The sequence below is a fragment of the Poecilia reticulata genome, linkage group LG17 (genome assembly GCF_000633615.1).
Source record: "Poecilia reticulata strain Guanapo linkage group LG17, Guppy_female_1.0+MT, whole genome shotgun sequence".
NCBI classification, from domain to species: Eukaryota; Metazoa; Chordata; class Actinopteri; order Cyprinodontiformes; family Poeciliidae; genus Poecilia; species Poecilia reticulata.
The window spans coordinates 13,146,453-13,157,495 of NC_024347.1; the positions used below are offsets into that span (position 1 = coordinate 13,146,453).

Genomic DNA, 11,043 nt, shown 5'->3' on the forward strand with positions numbered 1-11,043 from the left:
GTCTTCAGAGCAGCATCAGACAAGGATGGCATCTATCTCTCACACTGTTTACTATTTTTATTTGAACCGCTGGCAGCAGCAAGTGGCACGCAGGCAGAAGAACCCTGTGTAGCCAATATCTGTTGATCACATAGGAAATGAGTTGTTATAATGCTGCTCCAGCCAGAGCTCATTTATTCTGAGCTGCACATTTTCAATTAAAAAAAAGGAAACAGAAGTTAAGGCTATTTCAAAATTAGGGGCTGTGTTAAGGTTAAGTTTTTTTTTTTTTTTTTTTTTTTTTTAACTATTTCTCAACCCTCTACACTTGCAGTACTTGGAGAGAAAACAGGAAGCCACATCAGATCTGTAGCATCTGCCAGCACAGTTGAAGCTATGGTGTCAATGAGAGTTACAGTGATGGCAGTGACACTTGTTGCTCTTTGTGTCCTGGCTACAAACAYGCATGCAGGTAAAACTTTGCTCTCATTTCTCTTCTCTACATATTTTCTTTCTTTTATGTTCTTGATGTTCTTGATTACAAAAACAAATRACAGATACAGAGACTTGCATTGTTATGCTTTAATCATCTCTTCTTTTTATTWGCAGCTTATATTTATTGCTGTAGAAGATACATCCCATTTAAAATCCCTTTTTTAGAGATCAAGGGCTTTTCACTGCAGAGAAGTAGCGAATTGTGTCCGACCAGAGCCATCATGTAAATGGTCAAGTATTCATGACCAAAGATTCACATTTCATACTGTGAATTTTGTATTTATAGTATATATAAATTATAAATTTTAAAGTATGTTTTATTAACTTTGATTCCTTTTTAATCCAGTTTCCACACAAAGAAAGGCAAAAGATGTGCTGACCCTTGTTTGAAATGGGTGATGGACTACGTCAGCCAAATAGAGTGAGTAATTTTACTGTAAAAAAAAAATAAAAGAAAAGAACTCTTAAATTTTAAGACAAAAAAAGCAAGAAAAAAAACAATTCTGGAAACTGTGCCACATATGTCATTCCAGAAATATGGCAAAGAAGATATCGATCCGAAGTCGCAGACATGCCCCAGACTACTTCAACCGTGGAGGGTGAGTAATTTTATTTGAAAAAATAAAATGCAAAATTGTAAGACAAAGACATGAAAAATATGTAACATTTCTTCAAATAGATCTTGCAGTTCTGTTGCACCAAAAGATCATCAGAAGCCAAAGCCCCGGCCAAAGCAGAGCCTTACCGTGGCGCCGAACAAAATCATCACAGATGGGCCCCCGCCTGTGAAATTGTGTAAATGGTAGAAAACGTATCAACATGTACCTTTATCAACACATAACTGATAATGCATTATGTTATTTCTATTTCATTCCATGTTTTTTTTTCATTCTATCAACTATACTCTGTTTTCTTTATGTAGCTTTCTGCTCAGAAAAGCTTCTRGATTATTTTCCTGTTGTAGAATATTAACATTCACACAAATGCCAAAATCTATGAGTTTATAAACTGTCATTGTACACTGTTTGTTATAATAATTTTAATTAAGTTGTATACAAATACAATCAAATAAAAATGTTATTAATGGTCGATATTGAAATGTTATTTCAATATCCTAAGATTAGTTTGGTAAAAACTGATCCTGTCCTTGTATATTTCCAATAAAGCCAATGTCCTTACTTGATCCATTTGTTGTTGTTTATTCCAAAGGTGGAGAAACTTCACTATTTCACTTAATGACCATCATGTTGACATAGATGTTAAGCAGATTATGTGATGGTACCAAGTCTCAATGTTCACACATACTGTATTCACCACACGGTAGATAAACTGTGTGTCTTCTTACTGAAAGTACCAACAGGACCAAGGTGAAAGAACAGGCATAGCTTTATACTCTATAAATTGGGCCCTACCAGCTTAAAACAGAAACAACAGGCCACAGTAGATTTTAAAATAACTTCTAAGGCACAATCTGACCAAATAAACTTAAGTTCATGATTTATTTCTCAGTGCGGTGCCTTACCCTATCCAACTATCCAACGTTTTTATAAGATATAATAGACTTTTAACAATAAGAAAAAACCCTAAGATATAAGAATACGTTTTAAAAAGATTAAACAGTTGTCTTTTTGCATTCTTGTTGGGTTTTTTAAAAATTCTTTTATTGTTTAAAAATAACTGGAATATTTGTGGAAAATTACAGTAGTTGTTGCTGCTGCATCTTACTAAATAAGTCCTAATATTTATCTGGTTGGCCTGYACAGCGATTCAGCTACAGACCGGTTTACAGATCAAAATCATTCTGATGGAGTCACGACAGCTTTGCAGCTTTGAGATTTTGTTTTGTAAGGTGAGAAAAGCAGCCGAGCATGAAGCAACATTATTTATGAAGTTACTAGAGACTTAAATATGAAATAACTATGTATTTATTCAACTCCTTAAGATAAAGATTGATCCGTTGTATGGATGCATTTTAAATATTTATAAAAAATATTTCACAAACATGYATATCAAATGCATTAGAGGGTGAGGTGAACTGAGCCTGGGGGTTTTATRTCTTATGTAAGTTTACCAAATATTAGGGGATCTATATCGAGCTGTGGTTTCGACTAAATACATCTTGTATCAGTTAGWGCCGTGTGGTTTTCAGCAACGCTCTAGATGTTAATATATGCAAAATATGCATGTTTTTGTCGTTGTGGTTTCTCAGTTGATATACTGGTGTGTGTGTGTAGCGAGGTGAAGGAAAAAGAGACAAGCAAAAACTTCTGTGATTAGCCGCTTGCAGGGTCCAGAGAGAAAACAGAAAACTGCGTTCAGATCAGAGCAGCCTCTGCTTTGGGTTTGGTTCCCTTCTGATTCTCTCATTGGGTAACATGGTGAGAAACTAGAGAGGTACGTGTGTCCACACTCTGCAGCAGCTGCAGTGATGATGCATATTATATCATCTCATTACAGGAAGTCAGAGKAGTGTCACAAAGTCTTGTTCATCTGTTTTTCTGTTTTCTTTGGTTCTGGTAGAACTGCAGCAGTGGTAATGTAGGATGAGTTGCGTTGCTCTCAAACCTCTAAATGTGTCTCAGCTCAACATACAAAAACATTTACAGCATTTTTCAGTATATAAATGATTTTATTAAAAAAATACAGCTTTCTCAATGCAAATAAATATGTTAGGGATAAAGATAGTATGCATCAAATATACAWTCTGTGTGCTTCACAAGAGGCTCAACCTTTGTAAAATACATTAGGAATAAGTTATTTTTTGTACAAATTTATAACTTAATCATGGCTACATCTCCAACCACAAATACTGGCAACATTCATTCACACCCCTGATAACRATGTGTGGAAAACCCTAAAATAAATTTCTGTCTTATTGCAAAGTGTAACAGTAGAGAAATTCAGCCTTCGACTTAGGTACRCTTTAGGAACTATTGTTTTAGAGAAAACCACTAATCACACACTGAAAACAATTCCTTAAAGTAAATTAGACTGATCTTTTATAAAGTCTTGCTTTGTTTAACKTGGGTCTTTTTCTTTTCTGAAGATCCTTTGGAAACTGSTTAAACGGCATCACTCTTTGAAATATCCAATCAATATAATAAAAGATTTGGAGTGCTGCACCAGTGAACTGGAAACTGTAATTATGTAACATGAAAATGTAYGTAACATGTTTGAAAACATTTTCAGTCAGATCAACAGACAGAAAATCATTCATTTTCCACTGAACTCAGATTAAGCGCTGAATTGAATACATTTGTTTGAAATTTGTTGCAATAATAAGACTGGATTTAGTTTAAGGGTTTTGCACATCTTTATCAGAAAGGCAATAAATGTGGCAAAGTAGAACTGGATGTTGTCACCAATTAAACAGGTACATTCATGTTTGCATGGAGAGTCAAAGTCCGGCTCTGCAAGTAAAAATAATGGCTTTTGCTGAAGACGGTAGGATTATTCGTAGGTGTACGCTTGATGAGCATCTTCTGCTGATGCCGTTCAGACCGCTCTCATCTTTTCAGTTCTCTCCCAAGGCGAAGTCTTCAAGGCGAAGTCTTCAGAGTGTCTAGAGCCACGGCGATGATCCTCGGCACGCTGCGGTAAAACGATTCATTCTCAAGACCCACAAGACTGTAGAAGGTCAAGGGTCGTCCTGCCACCACGACTCTGATCCGTGCCTGATAAAGTCCTCGGTCATTTTTGGAGGTCAGATCGACTAAAACCTGAGAARCGACAAAATAGAAGTAAATAAGTTGTTTCACAATGTAAATAAAATTTGCATCTGAAACTTAATATTTAACTGTGATTCACCTCTTGGAAGCTCATCTGCAGGTTGTTGTTTGGTATGTTTAGGATCCATTTGTACGTCTCTTGGATTTGGCTAACTTGTCGTGAAGACTCTCTCAATCCAGGACAAACTACAGGGAAACACAAATGCATGTTAATTTGGTCCATAATGCACATCTTTAAATCAACGCCAGAAATGTTTTGATAAATACTTTTCTCACTGGTAGCAGGGATCTGCCTCTTCTGAAGAACACGTCTGGGTCTTCTTTGAACACCCAACGACGTCCCATCACGTTTGAGGTCAGAGCTTTCTGTGTGAGCGAGCTGAACTTTCTCGATGGCAGATGTCAACRCATCCAGARGTGGTGCTGCTGAGGGTTTTAATTCTCCTTCATCCCCGATGTCGTCAGAAGTGAAATCCTCTGATGTGGCCTGCAGCTCAGGAGAAACTGCTCCTCTGAAGGAAGCTTCACTTTGTGAAGCGCCATCAGCAACAGTCTCATCTCGTGCTCCTATTCCTCTAAGTTCTTCCATCAACACTGACAGAAGTGACCAGGGCTCCCTGGACTTTTGGGGTGAGGATRATGAAGCAGTGTGGCCCAGTGCTATGGCTGAAGAAGGACTGTAAGGAGAGTCGTCTTCAGGATGGACTGAGTCCAAGTGCAGACGAGGAGGAGCTGCTCTGTAGCCCAGTTTTGAGTGAAGTCCAGAAATAAGAGTCTGAAATTGTCCAGACAATTGATGCAGCCAAGAATCCTGTTTCTGCAAAAAATTAAAGACATAAAATAGATTTCCCATAGTTCAGTTGATAGATTGTTGGACTGAAATTAGACAGATGTATTTATGTACAATAAGACTGTTTAATGTTTTCTGGTCAATGCTACCTTTATCATGTTTTTTTTTTCTGCATTAGACGTTTGTTCCCTGGAATAACTTTTATAAATCTTCAAAATTTTTTGTTAAATCAAACATTATTTTATTGCACAAATAACTGTTGTACAGAACAAGAAAAAAGACCTGGGATATATACATATGTATATGTATGTATGTATGTATGTATGTTTTTTTTTTTTTTTAAAGAAGCAATTTACCTGTTGAAAAATATTCTCTTCGTCACTTTTTGGTGTAGAGGAAGTATCTGTCATTCCAGTCTGGTGCTGTTTGTCCATGTCATCAGCCATGTTTCTCAGGTATTCCTCCCACTCATCCACTGAAGGACCAACGTGTCTAAATAAAGATGGCGGCGCATGAGGCGGATCCTGCGCTTCTGGTGTCACAGCTCCCCCTAGCTGTTCTGCAAATAATGAAAACACAAGTTAGAAAAGTCATGTTAGATATTCAATATTATACTGCTGTACTGTCTAAAAGTGCGGAGCTTTTGTGTGCTTTTGGAAAACACAACACTGCAGAAGGATAATCTTTCAAACCTTTACCTTTGATCTGACTGAGACCGCGGCTCAAGCCGAGGTCCCTCCTCTCTCTGTTGTGGGTAAAAGCTGCACTGTAGATGTGCTCCACAAGCTGAGGGAGAGTCTGAGTGAAGAACGTCAGGTCCATTTTGTCCCTGATGTAGTCTTCAGCCCTCTGGAGTAAGTCCAACAGGGTTTGCAGGAATGAACGCAACTCTACAGGGTAGAGAGATAAAAAAATAAATAAAATAAAATAAAAAATGTTCCAGGAATTTCAAACTAGCTGAGATGTTTTACATATAAATTGAAGTTTTGGATGGAGGCACTTACGGCACTTCTTGAAGCGGGTGAGGCATTTGTCCTCAGCCATTYGACTGCAAGCAGCAGCAGGCTGACCGGGAGGACAGGTCAGGGTGTAGAAATGACAGAGAGAGTTAAACTCAGACCTCTGCTCCTCCTCCGTCATGTCTGTTGTTTTCAGGAGTTCTGGGCATGTTGGCGCTCTGCTCCCTAATGACTCTGAAAGCAATACGCAGCACTTAGGCGATTCTGGTGTTTATTGTTATTATTTTTGTCCAACAATATAAAGAAAAAACAAAAAACGACTTTGGGTCACAGTTGCGTGAAACTCACTCTGTATCTCGGCCTGAACCCAGTCAGAGAAAGCAGACACGCGTGTGTAAACTCCAGGTTTTCCTTTTTCTCCGCAGCCGTCCCCCCAGGAGGTGACACCAAAGAGCTGGAAGCGACCTGAGATTCGGTCCTGGTAGATTAGGGGGCCTCCAGAGTCTCCCTACAGATGACAAGTACCACGTATTTTTATAAAAAGTGTTTTRATATCCTTAATGTTTCATACARAGCATTCATCACAYAATGATTCAGCTTCTGATGGAAGCGTGCAAACACAGCATGAGAGAAACCATTTAAAGTGAAACCGCAGGATCCAAAAGTAGCTGCTCTGCCCACCTGACAGGAGTCTATGCCTCCAGAGAGATAGCCGGCACAGAGCATGGTGTTGGTGACCAGGTCTTTGCCGAGCGCGCTCTTACAGGTGCTCTGAGGAAGCAGGGGGACCTTGGCCTCCATCACCACATCAGCAGAAGGCCCATCTAAAAGACACACAAAAATGTTTTTCCATCAACTCTCACTTCATATTTCATTGCTTCAAATAACAATTCYTAAGCAAGGATCTGTGTTAAGAAGCACAAAGTTTTTTTGGTTGAAACTTAAAGTAACTAAAAGAATAAAATCACTTGTAAATTGTGCATTTGAATACATAAAATGTTTGMCTGATTTTATCATTGATAAATAATTGTTAGATGTATGTTATGTATTTTGTGTGTGAAATTTAACTTTGCTTCCTTCTTGTGGTTCATTAAATTGCATTAGCATTAATTTAATGTCTATGACGGTTTTCTTACAGTCGAAGTTCACTTTGGTTTTGACCCATCTTGGCTTTGTGGTTAGCAGGACAACAAAATCTCAAATGAAAATTATATTTTTGAAATGCTGAACTCTCCTTAAAAATGCATACTGACAAAACTTTAACTACAGCAAAACGAGACAGAAAAGAAAACTTGACATGTTGAGCTTTTAAAATCTTTTTACCAGCTGCGACCGAGACAAGAGTGAGAGTGTCCGCYCACCTTCATAGAGGGACCCCCAGCCTGCCACAAGACACGGGCTGCCTGTCGGGGGGTCCACAGCCGAAGGAAGACACACCGGTGTCACATGTTCAGACAGGACCGCCGGGGACGTCAGCTCCACCAGGGCTATGTCRTTGTTGAAAGTCTTTGGACTGAACTGYAGGAAAGTGAGAATTCGGATTATTACAGTGTTATGTTGACGTTGTTATATAATTATTTCTTTGTACCTTAGGGTGCTGGATGACGCGGTTCACTTTGAGAACCTGCTCATCAGGGTCTTTCTTGGTGATGTCAAACTCTCCTACCACGGCTGTCCAGTAGCTCTCGCTGCGGCTGCTGAAGAGGAGAGATGGATAGCAATGCAGGTTTATTTGTATAGTAATATTTACACATAATTTAGTCTCTGTCCACCAAAATGAGATAACAATCAWTCCAACACTTACCCAGCAAAACAATGTGCTGCAGTCACCACCCAGGAGCTGTCCACCAAGACCCCTCCACACATTAACTCGCCRTTTAGCTGCAGGTTGACCAGCCAGGGCCAGCTGCCCAGAGGTGCAGGGGAGCCACCCACTATCCTTGAGCGTGGCTGTGTGTTGTTCTGCACTCTGGATGACCTCTGACCGCACACTGCTGCTACGACAGACATCAAGACAGGCTTCAGCACRAATTCTTATGGAGTACATGAAGGGGAAATTAGGGAAAACGCRTCRTACCTTGTGCGTGTGACTGCATGTCAGGCTCAAGGTTCTGCATTGTGTGAAGCAGGCTGCACTGGAGGACACGGGCACTGCAGCTCTCACCCATGATCCTGATGCAGCTCTCGGTGTTGAGCTCACCTGGCAGACAGCGGCGCTGGTAGAACCCGCAGGCCTGACTCAGAGCCCAGCTYCGCTCGGCCTCACCCTGAAGCTTCTGAGCCCTGCTGATCACGTCGCAGCTGGGTTCCGACAAGGCACCGGAGGGGGAYGCTGTCGAATGAGGAAGCATAAAACAAGTTAGTGTCAAAAAACACGCTGGAAAGATTCAAGAACAGGAGCTGATGAGGGATAAGAAGTGCACTCACAGCAGGATCCCGACAGCTGTCCACAGTTCTGAAACAGACAGGGAGCGCAGCCTCGACATCCTGCCTCAGTCTGGCCTCTTTCTGCCGAAGCTCGCTCCAGAGCAGACAGGGCGCTCGTCATGGCAGCTTCCAGGACCACTGTGCCCCGGTCAGACAGAGCTGCGGCAGAAGGGACAGCGACGTGTTGGTCAWAGAGGAAGGAAGAGAAGCATTTCACATCCTGATAAATGTATGTGCTCAGCAAGAGCACYTTGTTTAAACTCATCTTGCCTCCATTATACAGTTCATCTGTAGTTCTCCTCATCTAAGCACATTTTCACAAATTTATTTAGTTTTGAAAAATGTCTTTCCAGAAAGCTTGAATGAAAGGAATCTTGGTGATTCAATGGAAAGACTGACATTTTGCTGTGGGAACACTCAGTATGTGTGAGCATTAGCATGAATTGCTGTGTATTGGTGTGTGTGTGTGTGTGCGTGTGTGTGTGTGTGTGTGTGTGTGTGTGTGTGCGTGCGCGTGTGTGTGTGTGTGTGTTTGTGTGTGTGTGTGTGTGTGTGTGTGTGTGCCTGTGTGTGCCTGTGTGCGGTTCCTCTTTTCTCATGCTGCTTTTTGAGCTCATTGGCAGCTTTTTTAGGGAAGCTAGCTCATGCTCTGCCCACTAGTGAGTCCTTCAAACCTTCAAACGCGCCGCCGACCCCACATCGCCCCTCCCTCCCCTCTGCGCTGCGCCACATTACAGGGCAGGACCGCTGACAACAACAATGCCGACTGAAGACTTAATTAGAAGGCCAGGGCTGAGCGGGCAGAGGCTGAGGGGCTTTGGGGCAGGCCTGGAGGGCACTGGCTGGCAGGCCTGGGGCCAACAGGAGCCCGGAGACTCGATGCGTCTCGTCATGTTTGAAGGCTCAGCTGCATCTTAACGTTGAGTTTTAATGAGCATTTTTGACAGATTTTGTTCATGTTCACGAAGCGGTAAAATTGTCAGCTCTTTACTGGAGGAAAACTCATGGAGACGTTCTTATGCAYGGGCAGATCACTGGCAGCTTTAGACGGATGTTTCCAAATCTGACTTTTTTTTTTTTCAACACACTCCTCTCAACTAGATTGTAAGAAAAATAAAAGAGGACCAAAGTTTTATGAGACTTTATGAGGCATAGGTAAATGTGTTATCCCTATCACACTTGCTGCTGCACACTGCTGGCCAGCTTGCAGGAAAAAGCTGGTGATTTACATATTACTATAAACTCCAATGAAGACATATTCAGCTTTATGAAAAGTTTTCTGAGCACAACTACTAAAATTGTAAATTTTTAACTATGACAAACAACATGGTGTACTTTTTAAGCAAAGTAGGATTTCTGGATTAAATGGATTGTATCAGGTTCCACTGTAATATTTTCATTAAAGGTTTTCATACTGTGAGAATCACATACCCACGTATCYATTAATATTTCTAACTGTGTGGACGAACTAGACACTGAACAGCTGCTAAATTTCTGCAAAGCACTTACGAGTACATCCATTACAAAAGCTAAGGAGACACATGACTCTCTTTAAGACGATTTGTTTCAACAGAAGTTTTGTCTCTGAGAGTATAGTTAACGTGTTAAGTGCCACAAACCAGTAATGTTATTTTAAAATGTCACGGCTAAGATAAAATGAACATTAACATTAACAAATGTGTAACTTGAGTTAATTGCATCTGAGTTCTCCCTCCCCTCAGGAAGAGCTAATAATCAGATTGGTCATTGATCATTTTAGCATTTGTTACTGCTCACATCGCATTGCATATTTCAYGACAACCAGCTTCAGTAAGTTGAGAAAAGGTACCTTTGAGAGCGCTCTGGGGCATCCTGTAGGCTTCTCTACCTGTCGGGGCTCCCTGCAAACACTCCAGCCCCATTAGGAGCAGCGAGATGAACAGCGGCRGCATCGTGCTACAGCATCAGACCTCCCGCTCCACCGTGACAGCAGGTGGACAAACGGGATTGCTGCAGGATGAATGAAGAGGATGCAGAGGTGATGGAGACYGGGCCGGTCTGCAGAGTTTCCTCGTCCGTGTTGTCTGGGGGCTCTGTCTCCCTCCTCCTGACTTTCTGGGCTCTCTCCCACACTGTGATGCAGGGCATCTGTCTGTAAGGTTACTCTGAGGAACAATAGGCCCCTGAAGTGGTCCCTGGAATATATATAGAGTCCCCGAGGGAAGACCAGAGAGAGGGAAGGGGGGGTGGGAGAACAGGAAAGGGAGGGAGAGATGCTCTCATGGCCAATGCACAAACAGATGAATTCATTAAGACTATGACAGCAAATCGGGCGCAACTTGCCAAGGCTGACCATCACAAAGAGGTTTGGTTTTATGAAAGGAGACAGAGGGAGGGAGATGCAGAGACGCAGATCAGGAAAGAGGGGGAGCTGGGGGGTGAGCCGACCGATTGGCTGGGCGGAAGGGAACAGGGAGTTGTTTGAATTAATTAGTGTGAGAGAAAGAGGGAGAAAGTTTTGTCGAAAAGGATATGCGCTGATGTGACACGGGGGGGAATGTGCAGCTAAAAGGGAGTCTAAAGTAAAAAATCCCAGCGAGATTCAAAGCGAGCCAGATCCGGGACGCTGAGTGTTCGAGGGAGAGGGAAGTGTCTACCATTCGTGTCCCTCAAAGAGGGCATTGTC

The 11,043-nt window shown here is 41.6% G+C and overlaps 2 protein-coding genes across 4 annotated transcripts; one reads left to right on the plus strand and one right to left on the minus strand.

The window, feature by feature from the left end:
- The first annotated feature begins 334 nt into the window (after positions 1-334).
- Positions 335-1,550, plus strand: LOC103479372 (C-C motif chemokine 20-like). Its single transcript, XM_008433755.1, has 5 exons — positions 335-451; positions 589-697; positions 821-895; positions 1,008-1,073; positions 1,154-1,550. The coding sequence occupies exons 1-5, from the start codon at positions 376-378 to the stop codon at positions 1,278-1,280; spliced, it is 453 nt and encodes a 150-aa protein (XP_008431977.1). The 5' UTR covers positions 335-375; the 3' UTR covers positions 1,281-1,550.
- A 1,552-nt stretch (positions 1,551-3,102) lies between these two features.
- On the minus strand, positions 3,103-10,558 carry prss56 (serine protease 56). Of its 3 annotated transcripts, none has more exons than XM_017309814.1 (14): positions 10,207-10,558; positions 8,379-8,537; positions 8,029-8,283; positions 7,756-7,945; positions 7,540-7,648; positions 7,313-7,469; positions 6,633-6,775; positions 6,300-6,459; positions 5,997-6,185; positions 5,691-5,882; positions 5,349-5,551; positions 4,470-5,019; positions 4,282-4,388; positions 3,103-4,193 (listed from the first exon to the last, which is right to left on the minus strand). In XM_017309814.1, exons 1-14 carry the CDS (start codon positions 10,307-10,309, stop codon positions 4,014-4,016), a joined length of 2,697 nt encoding a protein of 898 aa, XP_017165303.1. In that variant the 5' UTR covers positions 10,310-10,558; the 3' UTR covers positions 3,103-4,013. The 3 variants fall into 3 exon arrangements, with proteins under 3 accessions (XP_017165303.1, XP_017165304.1, XP_008431978.1); XM_017309815.1 differs by having other exon boundaries at positions 4,479-5,019; positions 7,756-7,948; XM_008433756.2 differs by having other exon boundaries at positions 7,756-7,948.
- Between the last annotated feature and the right edge of the window lie 485 nt (positions 10,559-11,043).